This window comes from Lampris incognitus, chromosome 4, assembly GCF_029633865.1.
Source record: "Lampris incognitus isolate fLamInc1 chromosome 4, fLamInc1.hap2, whole genome shotgun sequence".
Taxonomy (NCBI): Eukaryota; Metazoa; Chordata; class Actinopteri; order Lampriformes; family Lampridae; genus Lampris; species Lampris incognitus.
In genome coordinates, this window is record NC_079214.1 from 6,936,254 (window position 1) to 6,961,005 (window position 24,752).

At 46.9% G+C, this 24,752-nt stretch overlaps 1 protein-coding gene across 3 annotated transcripts; it reads left to right on the plus strand.

The window, feature by feature from the left end:
* Positions 1-1,656: 1,656 nt before the first annotated feature.
* rab27a (RAB27A, member RAS oncogene family) lies at positions 1,657-24,546 on the plus strand. 3 transcript variants are annotated; one of them, XM_056279447.1, is made up of 6 exons: positions 1,657-1,977; positions 12,998-13,165; positions 19,220-19,311; positions 19,435-19,538; positions 21,883-22,006; positions 22,918-24,546. In XM_056279447.1, exons 2-6 carry the CDS (start codon positions 13,013-13,015, stop codon positions 23,111-23,113), a joined length of 669 nt encoding a protein of 222 aa, XP_056135422.1. In that variant the 5' UTR covers positions 1,657-1,977; positions 12,998-13,012; the 3' UTR covers positions 23,114-24,546. The 3 variants fall into 3 exon arrangements, with proteins under 3 accessions (XP_056135422.1, XP_056135424.1, XP_056135425.1); XM_056279449.1 differs by lacking the exon at positions 1,657-1,977 and adding an exon at positions 2,007-2,196; XM_056279450.1 differs by lacking the exon at positions 1,657-1,977 and adding an exon at positions 2,007-2,181.
* The last annotated feature ends 206 nt before the right edge of the window (positions 24,547-24,752 follow it).

Sequence of the window (24,752 nt, forward strand, 5' to 3'; positions counted from 1 at the left end):
GGCCGCTCCTACTGGTTCTCCGCTGGTGGCCGGTCCTACTTGTTCTCAGCCAGTGGCCGCTCCTACTGGTTCCCACCCAGTGGCCGCTCCTACTGGTTCTCTGCCTGTGGCCGCTCCTACTGGTTCTCCGCCGGTGGCCGCTCCTACTGGTTCCCACCCAGTGGCCGCTCCTACTGGTTCTCCGCCTGTGGCCACTCCTACTGGTTCTCCGCCTGTGGCCGCTCCTACTGGTTCTCAGGCAGTGGTCGGTCCCACTGGTTTCCACCCAGTGGCCGCTCCTACTGGTTCTCCGCCAGTGGCAGCTCCTAGTGGTTCTCAGGCAGTGGCCGCTCCTACTGGTTCTCCGCCAGTGGCCGCTCCGACTGGTTCTCAGGCAGTGGCCGCTCCTACTGGTTCTCCGCCAGTGGCCGCTCCTACTGGTTCCCACCCAGTGGCCGCTCCTACTGGTTCTCCACCTGTGGCCGCTCCTACTGGTTCTCCGCCAGTGGCCGGTCCCACTTGTTCTCAGCCAGTGGCCGCTCCTACTGGTTCTCTGCCTGTGGCCGCTCCTACTGGTTCTCCGCCAGTGGCCGGTCCCACTTGTTCTCCGCCTGTGGCCGCTCCTACTGGTTCTCAGGCAGTGGCCGCTCCTACTGGTTCTCCGCTGGTGGCCGGTCCCACTTGTTCTCAGCCAGTGGCCGCTCCTACTGGTTCTCCGCCGGTGGCCGCTCCTACTGGTTCTCCGCCAGTGGCCGGTCCCACTTGTTCTCAGCCAGTGGCCGCTCCTACTGGTTCTCTGCCTGTGGCCGCTCCTACTGGTTCTCCGCCAGTGGCCGGTCCCACTTGTTCTCCGCCTGTGGTCGCTCCTACTGGTTCTCAGGCAGTGGCCGCTCCTACTGGTTCTCCGCCGGTGGCCACTCCTACTGGTTCTCTGCCTGTGGTCGGTCCCACTCTTTCTCAGCCAGTGGCCGCTCCTACTGGTTCTCAGCCAGTGGCTGCTCCTACTGGTTCTCCGCCAGTGGCCGGTCCCACTTGTTCTCAGCCAGTGGCCGCTCCTACTGGTTCTCCGCCGGTGGCCGCTCCTACTGGTTCTCCGCCTGTGGCCGCTCCTACTGGTTCTCCGCCAGTGGCCGGTCCCACTTGTTCTCCGCCTGTGGCCGCTCCTACTGGTTCTCAGGCAGTGGCCGCTACTACTGGTTCTCCACCGGTGGCCGGTCCCACTTGTTGTCAGCCAGTGGCCGCTCCTACTGGTTCTCCGCCGGTGGCCGGTCCCACTTGTTGTCAGCCAGTGGCCGCTCCTACTGGTTCTCAGCCTGTGGCCGCTCCTACTGGTTCCCACCCTGTGGCCGCTCCTACTGGTTCTCCGCCTGTGGCCGCTCCCACTTGTTCTCAGCCTGTGGCCGCTCCTACTGGTTCCCACCCAGTGGCCGCTCCTACTGGTTCTCCGCCTGTGGCCGCTCCTACTGGTTCCCACCCAGTGGCCGCTCCTACTGGTTCTCCGCCTGTGGCCGGTCCCACTTGTTCTCAGCCTGTGGCCGCTCCTACTGGTTCCCACCCAGTGGCCGCTCCCACTTGTTCTCAGCCTGTGGCCGCTCCTACTGGTTCCCACCCAGTGGCCGCTCCTACTGGTTCTCCGCCTGTGGCCGCTCCTACTGGTTCTCCACCACTGGCCGCTGCTCCTGGTTCTCCGCCTGTGGCCGCTCCCACTTGTTCTCAGCCAGTGGCTGGCGTAGCTGGAGCCGCGAGCGGCTCCGTGGGCGGAGCCAATTAACCCTTCGCCGTCTCCGGTTGCACGAGGGTCAATGACGTCCGCGCAGCAAATGGGTCGGAGCGATCCCGCCGAGAGTGCAGATGTTAGTTTAGCTGGTTTTTAACTTGTACAAAAGTATCTCGGATTTATTTTCTCCTCCTCCTCCTCCTTCTTCTTCGTCTCCTTCTTCAAGGCCACCTGCTGTATCAGACAGGAAACGTTACGCATCGAGGCCCCTCCGGAGGCTGGTGAGTTTACTTCCAGGAAATGAGCCGAGAGTGGGAGACCAGAAAAGCGAGCCCCGTTAACTTCTGCTCTTCGGTCGATGGTTCTCCGTCGTTACCGATTAGTCTGCCCCAAACCGAACCGAACCGAGCCGAGCCGAGCCGGCTCGTGAAGGAGCGGGCGGCGTTCGTCTCCCCGTCGTGTCAAACGCGCAGAAAGTTTTGACGGTAACATCTGGAAAAGTAGGTCCAGCTGGCGCCAAGTGTGGCGGACTTTTCTCCTCGAGACTGTTGTTGTTGTTGCTGTTGTTGTTGTTGTTGTTGTTGTTGTACCCGCGTGAAACGGGGCGGACGGTCGGTTTCTCTGCGTTAACGAGGGGTTTTTATACACAGTATTTTTCCACGCAGACGCGAAGTCCCCGCGTTTTCCGAAGCGGGTTGAAGTGGACGCCGAGTGCCCCTCTTTTTAAAGGTCCTTTGGTTGTTGGTTTAAAAAAAAGCGGCGCGTCTCTGCGTCCGCGGGTCCCTTGACCGCCCCGGACTGCACGAGCGCCAGCTGAGGGTCATCGGGCCAGACGAGAGGCTCTGATCCAGATGAGACGGCTCTGATCCAGATGAGAGGCTCTGATCCAGATGAGACGGCTCTGATCCAGACGAGAGGCTCTGATCCAGATGAGAGGCTCTGGTCCAGATGAGACGGCTCTGGTCCAGATGAGAGGCTCTGATCCAGATGAGATGGATCAGAAGATCCAGATGAGACGGCTCTGATCCAGATGAGATGGAGCGGCCGCTGGCGGAGAACCAGTAGGAGCGGCCACAGGCAGAGAACCAGTGGGACCGGCCACTGCCTGAGAACTAGTAGGAGAGGCTCTGATCCAGATGAGACCCATCTCATCTGGATCAGAGCCGTCTCATCTGGATCTTCTGATCCATCTCATCTGGATCAGAGCCTCTCGTCTGGATCAGAGCCTCTCATCTGGATCAGAGCCGTCTCATCTGGATCTTCTGATCCATCTCATCTGGATCAGAGCCTCTCGTCTGGATCAGAGCCTCTCGTCTGGATCAGAGCCGTCTCATCTGGATCAGAGAAGATCCATCTCATCTGGATCAGAGCCGTCTCGATGACATGGACTCGTGTTGGTCGTAATATGCGGGACGGGACTTTGATGATGATAATGAGTGTTTCTTGTGACGTGGGTTTTTAGCCCAGAAAGACAGCAGACCCCCAGCAGACCCCCAGCAGATCCCCAGCAGACCCCCAGCTGTCCGTCCATGTGGCGTGTTTATCAGCACATCCGCCTCCTTCCTCTGCGCTGGACGGCAGCCCAGGCTGACTGCTGTTCTTTCTCCTCCACATCTGGTTATTAAACACGTCGTTGTCTTTTTGGTTGCTTGTCCGCCTGGCTGTCGGTGGAAGACCAGCGAGCAGAACTAGTCAGAGAGGAGAGAGACAACTTTTAACAGGCCTGTCCGGCCTGACTCTGGGATCCGGTCCTCCATTGAAAATGTGTAATTAACCATATCGGGCAGACATTTCTTCAAGGCAAATTGTAAATCCGCAGAACATATTGAATGGGCTGGCCGAAGAGGAGCCAGCTATTCTCTCTCTCTCTCTCTCTCTTTTTGGAGGGGGGGGGTCCTTTAAAGTACACTTGCATGTTGTTGTGCAATCAAGAAGGTGGAGGGACATAATTAGGATATGATAGAATAAGAAACCTGTTTCAAGTCAAGGGGAGCTGAAAATTGTGCTCCAGCCGTCTTCATTGTTGCTGGGGTTGGTGGAGCAATGAAACATTTGGGTCTCCAAGGTGTGCTGCAAGGGTGCTAGCGGCTGGACGGCTCAGGAGGTATGAACGCCGGCTCTCCTGCCGGAGGTTCAAACCCCAGCAGGGACGAGTCTCCAGTAAGAGTCCGTGGCTTAGACTCCTGACAAGCCAACTACCTCTCAGATGTACGTCGTTTCTGCTAAATAAAATCACAAATTGTGGTAGGGACGCTGATCAGAGACCAGTGAGGTTGTCATGAAGGGTGTACTGTCATGTGATGTGACTACTAACACAAAACTCCGTTTGACTTTAAATGGAGGGGCACTGTGCTGCAAGGCACAGTGGTTGTTATCAGCGGCTCCCATCACCACCATGCTGTCACCACCATGTCAGGCTAATCAGAACTGATCTCTTTTACATTCTTTGTACAAGAAAATGGACCCCGCCCCATAAAGATGATTGACCTTTCCCATAAAGTGCCCGGTGCTGTAACATGATAAGACTGAAGGCGTCCAACTATTTTTTTTACTAATGCACAATTTTTCAAGACTAATAAAGCTTAATAAGTGTTCAACAGCTTTATGAACGGCTCTGCTTTCTGCGTGACTTTGGTAAGCCAGAAAAGGAAATCTCTTGGGAAATAATGTGTTTGGCAACATTTTGCTATGGAGGGGCCTCTTTGTGGTTTGTGTAAGCGTTGGCGCCATTTAACTCGCATAGGGTCAACCGAAATCCCTGATCAGCGCCTTAAATCAGCAGAACGTTTGACCCGTCCGGTTTCAACAAGGAGGAGTCCAGATTGGTATCCCTGTTTTCTACATGCCAGGTCCTTTCCATCTTTTCCTTCTGAGCGAACGGTTGGACCAGTTTTGGTTCGAGTCAGTTTTAAAAGCTGTGTACGTTGGATGAGATTGGAAATCGAGTCAGGGAAAGAGGCTCCTTGCTCTCTGAGCGACAGCGGTTAAGGTAAGCCTGTGGTGCCCAGCACTTTGTCATTACACGTCCTGAGCTTCATCTCAGAGGAGGACTGAGCAGTGGACATGACCTTTCCGAAGGGGATTTCTGCATTTGGTATGAGCGATTTATGGTATGGAGCCTGTTCCTGTTTTTAGCATGGGGCCTGATATTGTCTTTTCCTCCTGCGTCAGGTTTGTTCAGGATAGTTGGCGTTGTGATAAGCTGTGTTGAGTCACAGGCGAGATCTTCATCATCCTCATTAAACGTGTGTCTGCTTGTAGCGTTGGCGCAGATGTCCCATAGAGATGCTGGCTTATTTGGGTTTTGGAGGGATTTCGGTAACACTTTCTATGAAGCTTGCATCTATAACGCCCTATAAGCATCTATAACACCCTATAAGTCATTGTAAGATTCATTATAACCATGTATACGCCCTCACAACACCTCATAACCACCTTTATGATACATTGTCAATTTAAAACGGATTTATGCATTATAAATATGTCATCATTAGCCTGTTTATCTGTCAAATGTCATAATGCGTCATAGCCAACTTGTTTTGCTGAATTTCTATAGAGATGCATAATGAGACTTCAGTGCTATTTCACAGTCTTCAGCCAAAGCCGTTAGTCATTGTAATACACATTATAGGAAAGTATTGGCGTTATAGGTGCTTATAGGGCATTATAGATGCTTATAGGGCGTTGTAGATACAAGCGTCATAGAAAGTGTTACCGGGATTTCTAACAACTGTGAGTAATTCAGGGAATTGAGAGAGAATTTCTGACAAAATGATAATATTCTATAGTGGAATTCTGAAAGATCTGAAGGAATCCCTGTGTTGGTGGGTAGAGAGTTTAGATTAACAGAACCCCTCTCCCAACGTGCTCATCTCTTTTGACTTTTGGTCATTTTGCTTCTGCTGTCGCAGCACTTTACATCCATGTATTTATGAATGTTCGGTCTTTTCAGTGATAAAATGGCACAATCAATAAATAAACGGTCTTGGTAGCTGGCGAATATCAATGCCGGGGCAACGTGTGGACTGAGGAGGACTTGATGTCATGGAGCTCCCAGAGAAGTTTAGCCCGTAAGGATAAGACGGAGTCCATTGTACAAACACGCCTGTTACTGCTGTCAGGAATGGAGGGAGGATAACCTGTTTAGCCAACAGCCAGACTTCCCCCTGTAAATGGGCCGGTGGTATTTTACAGAAATATGATGACTGGCTCTGACCCTCTTTCAAGTTGGAAAGGTTTTTTCACCGTGGTGAGGTCAAGGGTCAAGTCGGGTGTATCTGTGATGGCCTGCTCGCTGCATTAGGAGGATTCGTATGTTTGTATAGGACTCGTCAAAACACCCTTACAAAGCACTTAAGTGACAGTGAATGAAACCCAACCCAAACAATCAAATTAACAGTCAGAAGTCAAGAACGTGAAAAGGCAGGTTCATTTTGGTATCCGGGTGGCGTGGCGGTCTATTCCGTTGCCTACCAACATGGTAGATTCGAATCCCCATGTTACCTCTGGCTACAGACACAATCGGCAATGTCTGCGGGTGGGAAGCCGGATGTGGGTATGTGTCCTGGTCGCAGCACTAGCGCCTCCTCTGGTCAGTCGGGGCACCTGTTCAGGGGGGAGGGGGAACTGGGGGGAATAGCGTGATCCTCCCGTGTGCTACGTCCCCCTGGTGAAACTCCTCACTGTCAGGTGAAAAGAAGCGGCTGGCGACTCCACATGTATGGGAGGAGGCATGTGGTAGTCTGCAGCCCTCCCTGGATCGACAGAGGGGGTGGAGCAGTGACCGGGACGGCTCAGAAGAGTGGGGTAATTGGCTGCATACTTGGGAGAAAAGGGGGGGGGGGTTAAAAAAAGAAAGACAGGAAACTGATAAAACCAACTTGAGTTTTTTTTGTTTTTGTTTTTTTACTGAAATCATGATTTACTAGAAATAAGATGATCCAAACATCCAAACACATCTGTAAGTCATACCAAAGTCAAATACACAAATACGAGGCCCTCGTCTCCTCTCCACCTCCAGTCAGTCCTGTTCCCACTGCATCAGTGGTGGTAGGAACCATTTAAAACGCAGCGTCCTGCTTACATTTTTCATGGACCTTGAGTTTCTTTTTTTTTTCCTCAAGACTTTAAGCTTCTTATTGGCTGTGATGAAATGCTGCTGGTCAGCGTGAAGGAATGTTGGACTTGACTGAATCCTTTTCTAAAACCACGATCATATGATGTATGCCAAAGACTGAAGGAATGTAGGGACCCCGCCATCAGAGAACGTAATATACATGAGAGAGCGAGAGAGAGAGCGAGAGCATTTAAGGTGTTTCCTGTTAATTTTGCAATAGCAAGATAAAGGAAGGCTCTCAAGTCTTACAGATCGGATAGTATTTTTATCTGCTCTATCTACATTTATGTACAGATAATCATAGAGACGTTCGGCCTCGTTTCTTTCTTTCTTTGAGGGGTAACTCCATTGCATATCTTTTTATGTAGTGCTTGTTTTGCGGAAAAGTTTGTGAATCCTCTAAAATCATCTGCATTTCTGCCAAATTGTCAACGTAAATAAGTTAGGACCTTCACTTAAAGCTTTTAAACAGCCTGAAAATTAGACTTTCCCACTTTTAATCTGAGTAAAATTACCCATCTGATGGTTTTTAAGGGTACCTCTGGGTTCAACTGTTTTATTTTAGCAGTTAATTGGATTCTGATCTCAGTCAATGTGAGAAGAATCACATACGCTATGGAAATAATTTAAGAAGACGTCAGACAGACTTGTCGATGCCTGTCGAGCTGGATAGGAGACAGAGCTCCACCTAGTCACTGTCAAACTGTGAAAACCATTGTTACTCTTCCAAGAGTTCGTTTTCCAACAGAGAAAATATTCTGCCAATGGAGAATTCAATAATTACAGAGGTACTTTTTAATTACAGTCTACTACTAGTAGTAGTAGTCTCAAAGATCACATCTAATGTTCTACAGGCCTCTCTTTCCCAAGTTAATGTACATGTTGGTGACTCTGTATCATCAGCGACACACTCAAAGAGAACGAAGATGATGATAATGATAGTAAGATGAAGAGTGATGTACTCCGGAGTACATCACTTTTCAGGAATTGCCACCGTCCAAGAATCAACACCTGCCAGATGTTTTAAAAAGAACATTTGGATGAGACAACTGGGGACATATCTTGTAGTCTCACACGAATGTGTGGAAAATAGACAGAAAACTTATCACTATCCCAGTATATGTAACGCAGATTTTCAACTCTAGACTCTAAAGATCAGGCATCAAAACGCTGAGCAAGTTGGGTCTGAATGTCCGTCTCTGTGTTTGGACTGGTCAGGAGTCCTGTTGTGCTTGTCGGGGATCTGATAGATCTGGATGTAACCCTTCATTGTTTGATGCTCCGGCTGGACCCAATCATCTAGTGTGTGTTCATTTTGGTGACTGATACGCAAAAAATATATGAAATCCACCATTATTTGTGGAATCTACCTTGTTTTCAATATTTGGTAGTCCTCTAATGTAGCGGTTCTCAAGCTTTTTGCCATCAAGACCCCCCGCGGCCAATGAAATGTTCCAGGACTCCAACAGGAGATATGCTCAACTTGGAGTTCAATGCTCTAAAGACAGTGGAGATGGTTGTGGACTTCAGAAAGTACCCAGCCCCACCCGCCCCCATCACCCGGTGTGGCTCCCCAGTCGACGCTGTGGAATCCCGCTGCTTCCTGGGCACCATCATCACCCAGGACCATAAGTGGGAGCTGAACATCAGCTCCTTCAGCTCCCTCACCAAGAAGGCATAGCAGAGGATATACTTCCTGCGGCAGCTGAAGGAGTTCAACCTGCCAAAGCCAATGATAGTGCACTTTTACACCGCCATCATTGAGTCCACCTTCACCTCCCCCCATTATGATCTGATATGCTGCTGCCACTGCCATGGACAAGGGCAGACTACAGCATATCATTCGCTCTGCTAAGAGGGTGATTGGCTGCAACCTGCTGTCCCTCCAGGACCTGTACACCTCGAGGACACTGAGGCGAGCAGGAAAGAGCATGGTCGACCCTTCTCACCCAGGCCATGGGCTCTTCAAAACCCTCCCCTTCGGCAACAGGCTAAGGTCTATAAAAACCAGAATCTCGCGCCACAAGAACAGCTTCTTCCCTACAGCAGTAGGCCTTTCTAGCCAGCCCTCAGACACCCACAGATCCTGACACTGCCACCCTCCCAACCCCTTTGACTCTCTCTCTACACCAAGACATGACATACACCTACATACATGCACACATACTCACATGCACAAACACAGTGCAATATATCTATCTGCCCTGCTGTGCTCTCTGTACATGGATACTTTGCATAAACTCAGCACTACCCTGTAAATAACTCTTATTCTATAACAACTTCTCATTCTGTAAATAACTTCTTATTTAGGCGGTACGGTGGCGCAGTGGTTAGCATGGTCGCCTCACAGCAAAAAGGTCCTGGATTCGAGCCCCGGGGTAGTCCAACCTTGGAGGTCGTCCTGGGTCATCCTCTGTGGGGTTTGCATGTTCTCCCCGTGTCTGCGTGGGTTTCCTCTGGGTGTGTGTGTGTGGGCCTTGTGATGGACTGGCGGCCTGTCCAGGGTGTCTCCCCGCCCGCCGCCCAATGACCGCTGGGATAGGCTCCAGCATCCCCGCGACTCCGGTTGGGATAAGCGGCTTGGGTAATGGATGGATGGACTTCTTACTTAAAATTCTCTTAACATTTTGTAAGTAGAGTACTCACCATATTCCCAGTATTTTCCCATTATTGCACCTATTTTTATTTTATCTTGTATATATATTTTATTATTCTTTTAACTTTTACTTTACTGCTTGTTGTTAATTCTTCTCTCTTGCACCAACATACCAAGTCAAATTCCTCATATGTTCTTGAACTACTTGGCGGTAAATATGATTCTGATTCTGATGCTAACCTGTCTGTCTGTCATCATCATGGCTCCACCTCTACACTCCACTGCAGTTAGTTGAGCTTGTTCCATTAAAGTTCAAGTTCACTTTATGATCATAAAAAGTACCATGTACCTTCAAATGCAATGAAATGCATATGCCCTGGCTCTCTCTCAGCCCTTAAAACTATATATAAGGAAATAATAAATAATATCAAAAACAAAAAATAAATCAGAAATCCCACAAGTAATAAATCCCTGAAGTTATGCAAAATGCCTACTATTCATTGTTCTGATGGCCTGGTGGTAAAAACTGTCTTTGAGGTGGCTGGTCGGAGTTCTGATGCTCTGTAAGCGTTGTCCCGAGGGAAGGAGGGGAACAGACCATGTGCTGGGTGGCTGCCGTCCTCCATCATACTTAGGGGTGGTGTACATGTCCTGAAGCTGTGGCATCGCCGCTCCGACGGTTTTTGAAGCTGGTTTTTACCCTCCTTCTCAGCTGATTGTGGTCCTGTTCAGTCAAGCTCCCAAACCACACCATGCATGAATAAAACGTGCAACGATGCAGCTGTTGCACTATCTTGTGCAGATGTCGATTTACAGATGGTAGAAACGGAGCGCTTGTATGATATATCATATCTGCTACTTGGTGTTTGCGGTGATCTGATTTTGGAGGGTAGTTGGCATTAAAACTAGCAGCATGCATCGTGTTGAAGTGCCGTTTGAGATTATCTGCTTTGCAGACAGCTATGGTCTGCATGCATATCAAGCATGTGGGTTTGGTTTTTGCATGGTCCAGTAAAATAAAACAAAACAGATCAGTCCAGAAGAGATTTGAACTGACAGTTTTCCTGGTCGACTTTCTGCTTTTTCACACAGGCCATGTTCTTGGTGTAGGACATTTATTGGTGATCTGTGACTTAGCAGGTGAGTGGCTCTGTCTAGTCAAGGACCCTAGAGCCCGTGGTGACGTAAGGCGTACTCCGTGAGCTCTGCGGCATAGGTCAAGTGTATAGTGTGGAGTGAGGTCAACATGGAGTAGAGCAGCTTGCACTTGATTTCACATGTTGCGCACGTTATTTCACATGCTATGACAGGTGCGTTAGTGCAAATGGGTCGGCACGGGCCAGACATTTGCTTCTCACGGGCCGGACCTGGCCCGCGGGCCGCTTGTTTGGGTTCAGGGCTGTAGAGTAAGGGACTAAGGCGACAACCCTGTGGTGCTCCTGTGTGGAGAACTATGGTGGATGAGTAGCTGGTACCTGCTCTCACTGTCTGAGGTCTGCCTGTCAGAACGTCATACAACCACGTACAGATGGAATGACAAAGACCAGGGTCCTGAAGCTTTAACACCAGTTTAGACGTTACAGTGGTATTAGATGCAGAGCTGTGGTCAATAAACAAGATTCTGACATAGGTGTTTTTTCCTTCAAGGTGTTCTAACTCAGTGTGCAGAGCCAATGACACAGCATCCTCCACACATCTGTTGGACCAATAAGCAAACTGTAGCAGATTCAGGTTGGGAGGACCGTTAATATTTATGTATGTCTTAACTCATTTTTCAAAGCACTCCATTATTACGGAGGTCAAAGCAACAGGTCTGCAGTCATTAAGACAGGATGCAGGGGATTTTTTTTTGTTGGGTATAGGAACAATAAGGGTTTTCTTAAAGCATGTAGGAACCATACATAGTGACACTGACAGGTTAAAAATGTCTGTTAAATCATTCCATAGCAGACTAGAGCAGGTCTTAAGGACACGAGATGGGGTACCGTCTGGGCCGGCAGCTTTGCGTGCTTTGACAGATTTAAAACCTTACTCACGTCAGCCTCCGTCACGTGTTGTGTTACCTTGTTGAGTGAGTGTCCAACAAGGTTCTGTATATTGCATGTTTAACCCCATAAAAGGCGGCGCAGTGGTTAGCGTGGTCGCCTCACAGCAAGAAGGTCCTGGGTTCGAGCCCTGGGGTAGTCCAACCTTGGGGGTCGTCCTCTGTGTGGAGTTTGCATGTTCTCCCCGTGTCTGCGTGGGTTTCCTCCGGGTGCTCCAGTTTCCTCCCACAGTCCAAAGCCATGTAGGTCAGGTGACTCGGCCATACTAAATTGTCCCTAGGTGTGTGTGTGTGTGTGTGTGTGTGGTGGTGGGGGGGGGGGGGCTGTGATGGCCTGGTGGCCTGTCCAGGGTGTCTCCCCCGCCTGCCACCCAATGACTGCTGGGATAGGCGCCAGCATCTCCACAACCCTGAGGGCAGGATAAGCGGTTTGGATAATGGATGGATGGAACCCCATAAAAGTGATATATAACATTTGCTGTGTAGTAATCCTTTATTTCCTTTTCCCCATTCATAGCAAGCATGAGTGTGACAGCTGCAAACAATAAAATGGCTGTTTAATATAGTATCAGTTGCTTGCTTTGTGTTATTTATAGCTGAGTAATTACTGATGTCTTGATGTTTTTTGATATTTTCCACCATCTGAAGGTCCTCCCCGGCAGCTCCCCGAGGCCCCATTTTGGGCCCTGACCCCCTGTTGAGAGCCACTGGTCTGTGGCGTGCAAGGCCAAGCCTTAAAAAAACTAATCCAAAACTTAAAATGTTGGTTTCCCAGCTGGTGCGGACTGGATCCCATCGGTCTCTGTCTCGCTGGCTAGTCTGTCCACCGTGTCTCTTGATAGACAGATGGAAGTGGATTAACCAAACCCCTTTTTGATAAAGAAAAGAAAATATAATTTATCCCTGTTGCAGTACATTGACTTTTTCATTTTTGTGTTGTACCAATTTGTCCAGTGATCTAAATCTCACAATCTTCACGTCCGGGTGGCGTGGCGGTCTATTCTGTTGCCTACTAACACGGGGATCGCCGGTTCGAATCCCCGTGTTACCTCCAGCTTGGTTGGGCGTCCCTACAGACACAATTGGCCGTGTCTGCGGGTGGGAAGCCGGATGTAGGTATGTGTTGCTGCACTAGCGCCTCCTCTGGTCGGTCGGGGGGCCTGTTCAGGGGGTGGGACTGGGGGGAATAGCCTGATCCTCCCACGCACTATGCCCTCCTGGTGAAACTCCTCACTGTCAGGTGAAAAGAAGCGGCTGGTGACTCCACATGTATGGGAGGAGGTATGTGGTAGTCTGCAGCCCTCCTGGATCGAGGTGACTCGGAAGAGTGGGGTAATTGGACGGGTACAACTGGGGAGAAGAAGGGGGGGAAAAATCTCATAATCTTCGGTTTGGATTGTATTGATAGTCTGTTCTATGAAAGTTCTAATGATGAGGTTTTCTTCATTATTCTCAGGCTTATGTGTGTGTGTGTGTGTGTGTGTGTGTGTGTGTGTGTGTGTGTGTGTGTGTGTGTGTGTGTGTGTGTGCGTGTCCTCACTTTAGGAATAAGCACTCACTATGTCTGATGGGGACTACGATTACCTCATCAAATTTCTAGCCCTCGGTGACTCCGGCGTGGGGAAAACCAGCTTCCTGTACCAGTACACCGACGGGAGGTTCAACTCCAAGTTCATCACCACCGTGGGAATAGACTTCAGAGAAAAGAGAGTGGTAGGTTTGGCATCTCTCACCGATAATCCAAACCTCTGGTTTCCAGGTCCCGCCTTCTCCCGTGGTCCTTGGTTACTGTTGCTAGGTTAGACAAACGACCTCAGATCCGTTTCCACTGAAAACCCAGTGGAAAAACACCTGTTGATTTAATTGACTTTTATTTCTATTTAATTCGTGCATTTGTTTAAAAAAAAAACTTTGTGAAGTGACGGAGAATTATGTGAAGTTACATAAAACTGGTGAAAAACTTTAGATAATTTTTTTTTTGTCTGTTATGGCTGCCACCTGGGGTGCTAATGCTAATGCTAACTGTCTCTCCCGCACACTTCCCTCTGCTATCTGTCTGTCACCACTTCTAAAGCCAAGCGTCACAAATATCCTCTTAAAGTGGGCAACAGGGCCTTCAGTGTACTGTGGAGTCTCATGTACATGAGAAAACATCCACGGCCACGCCTATACCCCAAACCTAAAGACGGACTGAGCGGCGACGGTTTCTGTTAGCATGTGCCCTCTGGTTGGTGGGTCAATGGACCAATCAAAATGCCAGTAATGTAGTCGTTGGAGCAGTTGCTGATTAACCCACGCCGAATTAATTTTCCTTCATTAGTGACAGTTTTATGTTTCCTAATAGGAGCATTTCAGAATGATAAAACAACCTTTTGGGATTTAAATATTCCTCGCAGATCATATACCCGTTTTATAAGTGTGGTGTAAAATTAGTTGGGTCTTTTCCCCGTCGTGGTTTTGTGTTAAAGACCATGTAGCGCCGCATTATGTAATAACGCCGCATTATGTAATACATTTTCACATCATGTAATAACGCCACGTTTTTTTCAAATCAAGACATACATTTTGGTGGTTTATTACATAATGCACCAAATTATTACATTTTCTTCATAAAAAAGTGTAACATCCGCATTTTGTAATAAGTTGTTACATATTGCACCGGTTATTACAAAATGCGGATGTTACACTTTTTTATGAAGATAATGTAATAATTTGGTGCATTATGTAATAAACCACCAAAATGTATGTCTTGATTTGAAAAAAACGTGACGTTATTAGATAATGATGTGAAAATGTATTACATTATTACATAATGCGGCGTTATTACATAATGCGGCGCTACAGACCAACTCCAGTTGCTAACCAGGGGTTAAACACTCACGCACTATTGCACAAAGTCTCGTAACAAAACCTTTGTGTGGTGCGCTGCAGTGGAAGATAATCTGAGTTAATTGCCCTCCCTGAGAATGAACATGTCTGGGCTGCCCCGGGAGCCGAACGCTTACGGTGCATGCCACATAACCGCAGCGTCCTTGGTTCGATTCCAGCCCAGTGACCTTTGTTGCATGTCGTACCCATCTCTTTCTCTCTCCTTGTTTCTTGTCTGCCGCTTCACTATCCTCTATATAACCTCTGTCCAATAAAGGCAAAAATACCAAGAAAATAAAAAAAAAAAAAAAAAGAATAAACACGGCACACATCGACAAACAGCAGAGCGTCCAGTATTTACTTAGAATTACCTTCTACTATATCCACCCAGAGCACGCCTAAACTAGAGCCTTCTAACAACCTCAGAACACATCCAGGAATACTACACAAGTCTTCATGTGTTCCAGTCTTCACACAGACCGACATGTGGTCACATAACAATGGAGCAGCATGTTTTTAATGAAAAATTAAAAGCTTGGAAAATTACAGCAGCATATGTTTGCATTTGCTTCATAGTAGTGATGGTGATTTTTAATTATTCAACAGACCAATCGACTTCATGCATGTGTGCACAACAACGCACACCAACTTGTTTTTTGTCATAACGGTTTTAATGCTTAGCCTGTTGCCAATCAACAAAGAAGGGTCGCAGTATCATGTCAGTTGTGTGGAGGCCGTCGTCTCGTCTCGGATTGTTGCCGTTGTTTCTACCATCCAGTGATGTACATGTGTGCTGTAAAAGCATGTGGTTTCACATGGCGCTGGTCCTAATGTGGTATGCAAGTTCTGCAAAACACAGCTAGCATTGTACACAACGCTGGGCGAGTTTGTAAAGAAACTTCCAAACTCTGCTTGCACGATTCAGCACCATCATAATTCACTGACATCACTGTTCACTGACTGTTAGTTCTTTAGGCTGCTTATAACAATGTTATTTGCGTGTGCCAAATATATATATATATATATATATATATATATATATATGTAAATATACAGTGCATCCGGAAAGTATTCACACCCCTTCACTTTCCACACATTTTGTTATGTTACAGCCGTATTCCAAAATGGATTAAATTCCTTTTTTTTTCTCATCAATCTACACACAATACCCCATAATGACAAAGTGAAAAAGGTTTTGTAGAAATTTTTGCAAATTTATTAAAAATAAAAAACTGAAATATTGCATGTACATAAGTATTCACACCCTTTACTCAGTACTTGGTTGAGGCACCCTTGGCAGTGATTACAGCCTCAAGTCTTCTGCGGTATGAAGCTACAAGCTTGGCACACCTATATTTGGGGTATTTCTCCCATTCTTCTCTGCAGATCCTCTCAAGCTCCGTAAGGTTAGATGGGGAGCGTCGCTGCACAGCTATTTTCAGGTCTTTCCAGAGATGTTCAATGGGGTTCAAGTCTGGGCTCTGGCTGAGCCACTCAAGAACATTCACAGACTTGTCCCGAAGCCACTCCTTCGTTGTCTTGGCTGTGTGCTTAGGGTCGTTGTCGTGTTGAACGGTAAACCTTCGCCCCAGTCTGAGGTCCTGAGCGCTCTGGAGCAGGTTTTCATCAAGGATCTCTCTGTACTTTGTTCCATTCATCTTTCCCACGATCCTGACTAGTCTCCCAGTTCCTGCCGCTGAAAAACATCCCCACAGCATGATGCTGCCACCACCATGCTTCACTGTAGGGATGGTATTAGCAAGGTGATGAGAGGTGTCTGGTTTCCTCCAGATGTGACGTTTGGTGTTCAGGCCAAAGAGTTCAATCTTGGTTTCATCAGACCAGAGAATCTTGTTTCTCATGGTCTGAGAGTCCTTTAGGTGCTTTCTGGCAAACTCCAAGCAGGCTGTCATGTGCCTTTTACTGAGCAGAGGCTTCCATCTGGCCACTCTACCATAAAGGCCTGATTGGTGGAGTGCTGCAGAGATGGTTGTCCTTCTGGAAGGTTCTCCCATCTCCACAGAGGAACGCTGGAGCTGTCAGAGTGACCATTGGGTTCTTGGTCACCTCCCTGACCAAGGCCCTTCTCCCCCGATTGCTCAGTTTGGCTGGGCGGCCAGCTCTAGGAAGAGTCCTGGTGGATCCAAACTTCTTCCATTTACGAATGATGGACTCCACTGTGCTCTTCGGGACCTTCAAAGCTGTAGAAATTTTTTGTACCCTTCCCCAGATCTGTGCCTCAATACAATCCTGTCTCAGAGGTCCACAAACAATTCCTTTGACTTCATGGCTTGGTTTCTGCTCTGACATGCACTGTCAACAGTGGGACCTTATATAGACAGGTGTGTGCCTTTCCAAATCATGTTCGATCAATTTAATTTACTACAGGTGGACTCCAATCAAGATGTAGAAACATCTCAAGGATGATCAGTGGAAACAGGATGAACCTGAGCTCAATTTTGAGTGTCATAGCAAAGGGTGTGAATACTTATGTACATGCAATATTTCAGTTTTTTATTTTTAAGAAAGTTGCAAAAATTTCTACAAAACCTTTTTCACTTTGTCATTATGGGGTATTATGTGTAGATTGATGAGAAAAAAAAGGAATTTAATCCATTTTGGAATAAGGCTGTAACATAACAAAATGTGGGGAAAGCGAAGGGGTGTGAATACTTTCCGGATGCACTGTACATCCGTTCCTCTTTTGTTGAGCACTTTTATCTACACCATTGATGGTTTCCGGAAAAAAAGCGCTATGTATATATATTTTTTAATTAATTACTTAATTAATTTCCCCCCTTTAATCTTTTCATATTAGCTGAAAAGATCTCTTGTATTGTAATGTTTTTCTTATTTCATGTTTTGTTTATGTATTTTTACTTGGATTAGATTCATAAAAGCAGCCTACACAGTTGCACATGGACAGTTTTTATGGGGTGGGGTTGGGGGTAGGGGGTGGAGTAGGCACATAACCTGGCAAATAATGGAATGATCAATTACCCGTGACCGTCCCGTGTCATTCCATAGACATTGTGTACTGACGTTGTACTAGCTAGCTTTCTGTCATCTGGTACTTACATGCTGGGACGCGTCAGTCAATTTGCCCGTCACTGGTACAACTGCATGCACTGTACGAGTGTAAGACCTAGTAGGCTCTCTTAAGAGGAACATAACATGTTATGAAACAAACACACACTTGCCAGGAAGCAATCAACATTAAATTGCAGTTTCAGTTGGCAGTGGTTAGTCCTAGTTCCTCTTTATCACGTTTATGCGTTGCTGATGTTCCTGGTGCCATTTCCTGGTCTCAGCACATGACTTTAAATGTCTTTAAGCAGGCTTCACTGTCTGTCTGCACCGGGACACTCATGAAGATGGGAAGATATGCGTGACATGTGGCATGGCTGTGGGATTAAACTGAATCAAAACAAATGGTTTGTGTTGTCATATGTACTGGTACCATGTGTACTGGTACCATGTGCTGGATACGTCGTCATACAGGCCCCATACAGTGACTAGCTGCACTTCTATTGCTAATAAGTTTTTGTTTTTTGAAAAATGTGCCCCGTTTTTCTCCCCAATTGTACCTGGCCATCACCCTACTCTCCGAGCCGTCCCGGTCTCTGCTGATCCGGGGAGGGCTGCAGACTGCCACATGCCTCCTCCGATACATGTGGTGTCGCCAGCTGCTTCTTTTCACTTGACAGTGAGGAGTTTCACCAGGGGGACGCAGCAGGTGGGAGGATCACTCCATTCCCCCCAGTTCCCCCTCCCCACCCGATCAGGTGCCCCGACCGACCAGAGGAGGCGCTAGTGCAGCGACCAGGATGTATACCCACATCCGGCTTCCCACCCGTAGACACGGCCAATTGTGTCCATAGGGATCCTCGTGTTGGTAGGCAACGGAATAGACTGCCACACCACCCGGACGCCTGATTATATCCTCATTTTCCATGAGTGGGTTGAATAAGTCGGACCTTTTCCCACAGCTAAGTGTGATAAAATATGCCGTGTTTCATTCTTTATCAGGTCGGACCGCCATTGAGTTTTACACTGTTATGATATAAGTTTGTGTGTGTGTGGACGGCTGAAGTTTAGGAATGGGGGGGAAAGGGGTTTTCATTCCTTCAATTCTGAGAAATGAAGGGGGGTTGGTTATTTATATTGTGTTGGATCTTATGAAATCTTCACCTGATCCATAAATTGACAGATGGTGTGGCGTGCACACAAAGGAAAGAAATTCATGAAAAGTGTTAACTATTAATTGTTAACTATTAAACAATTTAGTTTTTCGATATACTTTTGGAGAATTTTCTTCTGAAATTTTAACGAAATGGGCATTATCCTTTTTAACTTGATAGCTCTTCGGCTAGTTTTGAAATCATCGATAAGTTCAGGAAACTACGTCCGACTTCTGCGGACGTCATCGACGACATATGGCAAAAACGAATTTAGACACCAAAACTGTGCATCGTGATTTGACAATATCTCAATTTTGTCCTTACACGATACCACTGAAAGATGATAAACCATAATGTTGAATGGCGTGGTTATGTTGATGGTCATGAAATGTTCTGCTGCACAGGGAGTGTTCTGGCACTACAGGAAAGCAGATGTACGTCTAATTTATCGTTTATTTCTGCATTCGGCGTGCTGGTTTTAATATTGCTCATGATGCTTTGCTGTCTCATTTGTTACAACGGTAACTAACCCAGCAGGGCTCATTTAAATGTGGTGCAAACTGCAGATATGCAAAAGCGACAAGGAGGAAGCATGACAAAAAAAAAACCCCAAAACACCGCGGCATCAAAACAAACTTGTAACCCAGTTTGACTGTGAGTGTGGTGAGGATGATGCTTTGACCCCACTCCCACTCCCCCCCCCCCCTGTCTGATGCAGGTCTACACATCCAACGGGGTGGATGGAACCGCAGGGACAGGGAGAGGACAGAAGATTCACATTCAGCTGTGGGACACGGCGGGACAGGAGCGGTAAGAACAGAGGGGAACGCCATCTTCCATCGCCCTGTTGTTGCATGCCACAGGCCTTGACATTTTGTTCATGAGGCATGACGGAGTGTTTTTGTTTGTTTGTTTTTATTAAATGGTGTCCAGATTTCGAAGTTTGACGACCGCCTTCTTCAGGGACGCCATGGGTTTCCTGTTGCTGTTTGACCTCACGAATGAGCAGAGTTTCCTGAACGTCAGAAACTGGATGAGTAAGTCACTTATCAAACCACCTTTTATGACTCGTCTCGGATGAGTCGATTCTCCCACACTGTCAAACGTAAAGATGGTCGGTTCGAATCCCTGTGTTGCCTCCGGCTTGGTCGGGCGTCCCTACAGACACAATTGGCCGTGTCTGCGGGTGGGTAGCCAGATATGAGTATGTGTCCTGGTCGCTGCACTAGCACCTCCTCTAGTCAGTCAGGGTGCCTGGTCGGTCGGTCGGGGCGCCTGTTCAGCGGGGAGGGGGAACTGGGGGGAATAGCGTGATCCTCCCATGTGCTACGTCCCCCCGGTGAAACTCCTCACTGTCAGACTGTGAATGTTCTCATTCATCCAGGTCATGGTTATCCATACCAATACCAAGTCCAGTTGCACTTGATTCAACTCCTTTGGATCCTCACTGTCAGGTGAAAAGAAGCGGCTGGCGACTCCACATGTGTCGGAGGAGGCATGTGGTAGTCTGCAGCCCGCCCTGGATCGGCAGAGGGGGTGGAGCAGCGACCGGGACAGCTCGGAAGAGTGGGGTAATTGACCGGGTTCAATTGGGGAGGAAAAAGGGAGGGGGGGTAAATAAATAAAAATGATTATGATTATGTTCAAAATAAATATGAACATAAATGTCGGGGGTCATCCAGAGGCACATTGTGTGGAAGTCTACACATTTTCAAGGATTTGACAGCGTTAGCATTTTATTTTTCATTTACACAACAAATTCAAGTAAACAACAACAAACAACTTGGTTTGATATAGCACCTTTCAAGGAACCCAAGGAGGCTTTACACCAGATAAGAACAAAAAAAAGAAAAGAAAAGTAAATCCAATATTAAACAGCATTTTTGATTTATCTTTCACCCACTTGCATTTATGAAAATTTCGAAAGAAACGGGTTAACAGAAAAAACTATTTTGATTCAGAGGCTATAATAATAGTAATAATAATAATGAAAATAATATGTGTTACAGTCTCACTGTACTGTCGGGTGTGGCGTCAAAATCAACAGCAAGTGTTTTGCCTTCACAGGACATTGATACTTGTTAAGGACCTGAGAACATTTTTTGTTTTAATAATTGTGTAACAAATGAAATATCATTTTCATACCAACTGGGGACCAGTAACAGCATGTCTGTCCGGTGTTTTTCACCTCGGCTCCTGTCGAACCTTGTCTCCATCTGAGCTCAGAGGCCGATTCCTCAGAGAGTCTCTAAAAACCTCGTGGGTGTTGAGGTTATTCAGAACGAAAGCTGTCTAAAAAGTCGATGAGGCTTGGCGTCGTTTTCCCAGGGGAACCTGCTCAGTGCAACCTCTTTAAAAAGTCAGTTACGCTAAAACCTCAGACCAAAGCTTAGTCACGTATGTTGCCAGTTAAAAAACAAAAAAACGTACAACTGATTTAGTTTCACATCAATGAGTCAAGTGTCACATGACCAGTCAGCCGGTAAGTGGTCGAACCGAGATTCTGATGACTTAATCACGTCTGAACACATTAACACCAAAATGTAAATGTGATGATTTTTTTTTTAACACTAGAACGACCAAGACGGTCATTTTGACAGTTTTAGATTTTCAAAGTTTAATAACTGGGGGGGGGGGAAAAAGATACAGACTTGCCGCTCCCGGAATTCTCCTAAAATTGTATATATTTGCATTAAAATGAGTTTTAGATCAATTGCAAAAAAAAAGTTATGACCACTCATAAATACTGACATGACGCACACGATCATGCAACAATTACGACGTGTGTTGTCACATCATTTCCTTCATGAAGTTCGTTGCTCTGTCCTAGAAACACACCAGCATCCTCCAGTGCAGAGAAATAGTCTAAACTTGATGTTTGATTATGTCCAACATGTCTGGTTACAGACGCCATTACAGACGCACCGTGACTACCACCGAGGCCTTGCAGTATGTACAGGCATTGGACAGCGGCCATTTTAAATTGTTTAAAAAAAGTATTAAAGTTGTTAAAATGATAATTTTGGTGTCAGTAGTTTCGCAACAGACATACTAACATGTGTAATGCATTAATATCTCAGCTGGGTATTTATCTTGGCAGAATATAGAGTTTAAAAACCGGCCGTCATTTTGACCGCACCATGGTCGTTTTAGGTAGGAGTGGAATCCCGGAAATAAATGCTTTGACCAGGGAGAACATGAAGCTCAAACAGGTGGCGGCTCAATTTCCATGATATTTATAAGGATCGAACAAGATGACATGTTCACTATCAAAACTTGGGAACAAGGTGTCGGGTGTAATCCATTTCAAACCAGTCTGTTGAGTAGCAGCGGTGGAGGGGTTCAGTAAACCACGTGCACTGATGTCACTGTCATTCCCAGGTCAGCTGCAGATCCACGCTTACTGCGAAAACCCAGACATCATCCTTTGTGGAAACAAAAGCGACCTTGCAGACCAGCGGGTGGTCAGTGAAGAGGAGGCCCGTGAGCTGGCAGAGAAGTATGGGTCAGTATCGCCCACGTTACATTTTTGTGGGAGCCGCTCCCACAAATGTTTGTCAAGGAGGCAGTGGCTGCATTGTTTGACTATGTCTGTGCAAGACAATGTGGGAGTCGATTGGTCTTCGCTGAAGGACAAATATTTGTACACCTAGATAAAATATCCTGTTCAAGGCACCATCAGACACACCCTCAGTGAATACAAAATAACTATAGTCACCCTGCCGCTGCACAGCCGTATGCTCGCCCTCCTGCTGCCACTCGCTTTCCCGCTTTATTTGACGTGTTTCCTCACCCCAGCTGACCTCCCTGGAAAGCCATATGTTTGATCTTGATAACGTGAGGGCTATGGGGGCGTCTGGGCGGTGTGGCGGTCTATTCTGTTGCCTACCAACACGGGGATCGGCAGTTCGAATCCCCGTGTTACCTCCGGCTTGGTCGGGCGTCCCTACCAACGCAATTGGCCGTGTCTGCGGGTGGGAAGCCTGATGCGGGTGTGTGTCCTGGTTGCTGCACTAGCGCCTCCTCTAGTCGGTTTCGGGTGCTTGTTCAGGGGGGAGGGGGAAATAGCATGAGCTTCCCCTGTGCTACGTCCCCCTGGTGAAACTCCTCACTGTCGGGTGAAAAGAAGCGGCTGGTGACTCCACGTGCATCGGAGGAGGCATGTGGTAGTCTGCAGCTCTCCCCGGCTCGGCAGAGAGGGTGGAGCAGCAACTGGGACAACTTGGAGGAGTGGGGTAATTGGCTGGGTGCAATTGGGGAGAAAAAAAAAGGGGGGGTAATAAAAAAGAAACAAAACAAAAACCTGTGAGGCCTATGAGTGCGTTGTATGACGTGAGCCTTTGGGTGCATGTGAACTCTGTTGTCCTTTTCAAAACGGGTGAAATGAAGCCGTTTCCACTCTCGCCTGTCATGCAGAATCCCGTACTTTGAGACGAGCGCAGCCAGCGGGCAGAACGTCAGCCGGGCCGTTGACGTCTTGCTGGACCTCATCATGAAGAGGATGGAGCGATGCGTGGACAAGTCCTGGATCCCCGAGGGGACCGTCCGGGCCAACGGCGCCACCAGCGCGGACCTGATGGGCGACTCAGACAGGAGCAAATGTGCATGTTAGGCTCCAACAGCAAGGAGTGGCCGTTTTATTTTATTTTCTCTCTCTCTCTCCAAAATATTGGTCAGGGGTGGGTTACATTTGATAAGATATCTAACTCATCGTAAAATCATTTTTAATGAGAGTACATATTTTATTTAATATGTCTACCGAGCATAACTGCAAACCACTGTCCCGCAGAACGGTGCGTTACTGTTGTGTCGCTAATTTCTCTCTTCTGTGTCGTAGCAGAAGTATTCAAGTCAACTGGGAAGTGGATTTGTTTCTTAAAATGCCTTAAATATCCAACACTGATCAGACCACTGTTCATATGTCCAGATTTAACTGTTTTGTTTCCTGTCGCCTGTGGCCCACATCCGCAGTGTTGCAAAGCCGGTAACGCCGTTTGCTTTCTATCATGTCAGTTTGCACTCACATAGAGAGTACCGCAATAATCCAAGTCACCAAAGTTGACTCAGCTTACTGAGACCAGAGAAATGTTGACTGATGTTAATCATAGTCGCCTCATTTCCTGTTTGTGCGAACAAGTCGGCTGCAGTTGAACTTGTGGACTTGGGCAACTTTTCAGCATCCGTCCATGTACGCCTGCCATGCAGCAGATGCTGTGGGGATATTTTCCTGTGGCGTGAGCAAGGACCTAGTTCCTACGATCCATTCAGTGTTGTTGCTAGCAGTGTAGAAGCAGGTTTTCCACTTTAGCAAGTATAGAAAATGTTTTCCCAAGGAACACTTGTTGTTTTGTCTGCATGCAGAAATCAAACAGATGCATTGACAGCTGCGTTGAAAGACTTCCAGTGACTCAAAAAAACTATCCACCGATCAAAATATTGGCCCTTGGCAGCATGTTAAGCATAAATGGATTAGAGAAATCAAATCACTTTTCAGAGCAAATAAGGAATGTTGTTGACTTAATACGAGCACACAACATTTCAGTTTGTCTGCATTATACAAGTTAAATGGTGGGAGGTGTTGCAACTTTGCCATGATGTAGAGAAAGTAAAATGTAATAAAAATTTAATATATTCTGGAAAACATGTAAAAAAAATGCAGCCATGACAATTAAATATGCAATGATTTAATGAGGTAAGATGGATTCACGCTGCGAGTCAAGTGATGTCTACCTGGATGGAAATCAAAATCTAAGCCAGTCTAGTTAACATTTCAGCAAAGTAGTGTATCTTTAAAGTGTTCACCTACCTTATGTTGCACATGTTGTTCCACTGTATAAAAAGATGTCAAAGTACATTTAAGATTTTGGTGTTGATCTGAAACCTATGTAAGAGAGGGAGGAAATATTATTCCTGTTAAGAAAAGAAAAATCCAAAACTGGTTTGTATAAAATATTTTGTCCCATATTTTATATGGCCTAAAGGGCCTCAAACATGAATACAGGCTTCCCTCAATACCATGCGTTTCTAAATAAAAAGTGAATTATCCTTCTTGGGTCAATCAATCAGCCAATCAATCAATCAATACATAACAATTAAAAGGAGGAGGATTCTTTTCAGATGCTATTTCTATTGAATTGAGAATGTCCTGATATGTCAGTGCTGCCTGATAGAATATTTAATGCTACTTAATGCAATTCAAATATGGAGATTTATCCCAACCAACTGAGGTGAAGCTCAACCTCTGAAACCCT

Bases quoted from the DNA above. Each gene is read 5' to 3' on its own strand.
- rab27a (XM_056279447.1), top strand. From the start codon at position 13,013: ATGTCTGATGGGGACTACGATTACCTCATCAAATTTCTAGCCCTCGGT. The intron at 19,312-19,434 runs GTAAGAACAGAG...AATGGTGTCCAG, and splicing joins GACACGGCGGGACAGGAGCG to ATTTCGAAGTTTGACGACCG. The intron at 22,007-22,917 runs GTCAGTATCGCC...CCTGTCATGCAG, and splicing joins GAGCTGGCAGAGAAGTATGG to AATCCCGTACTTTGAGACGA.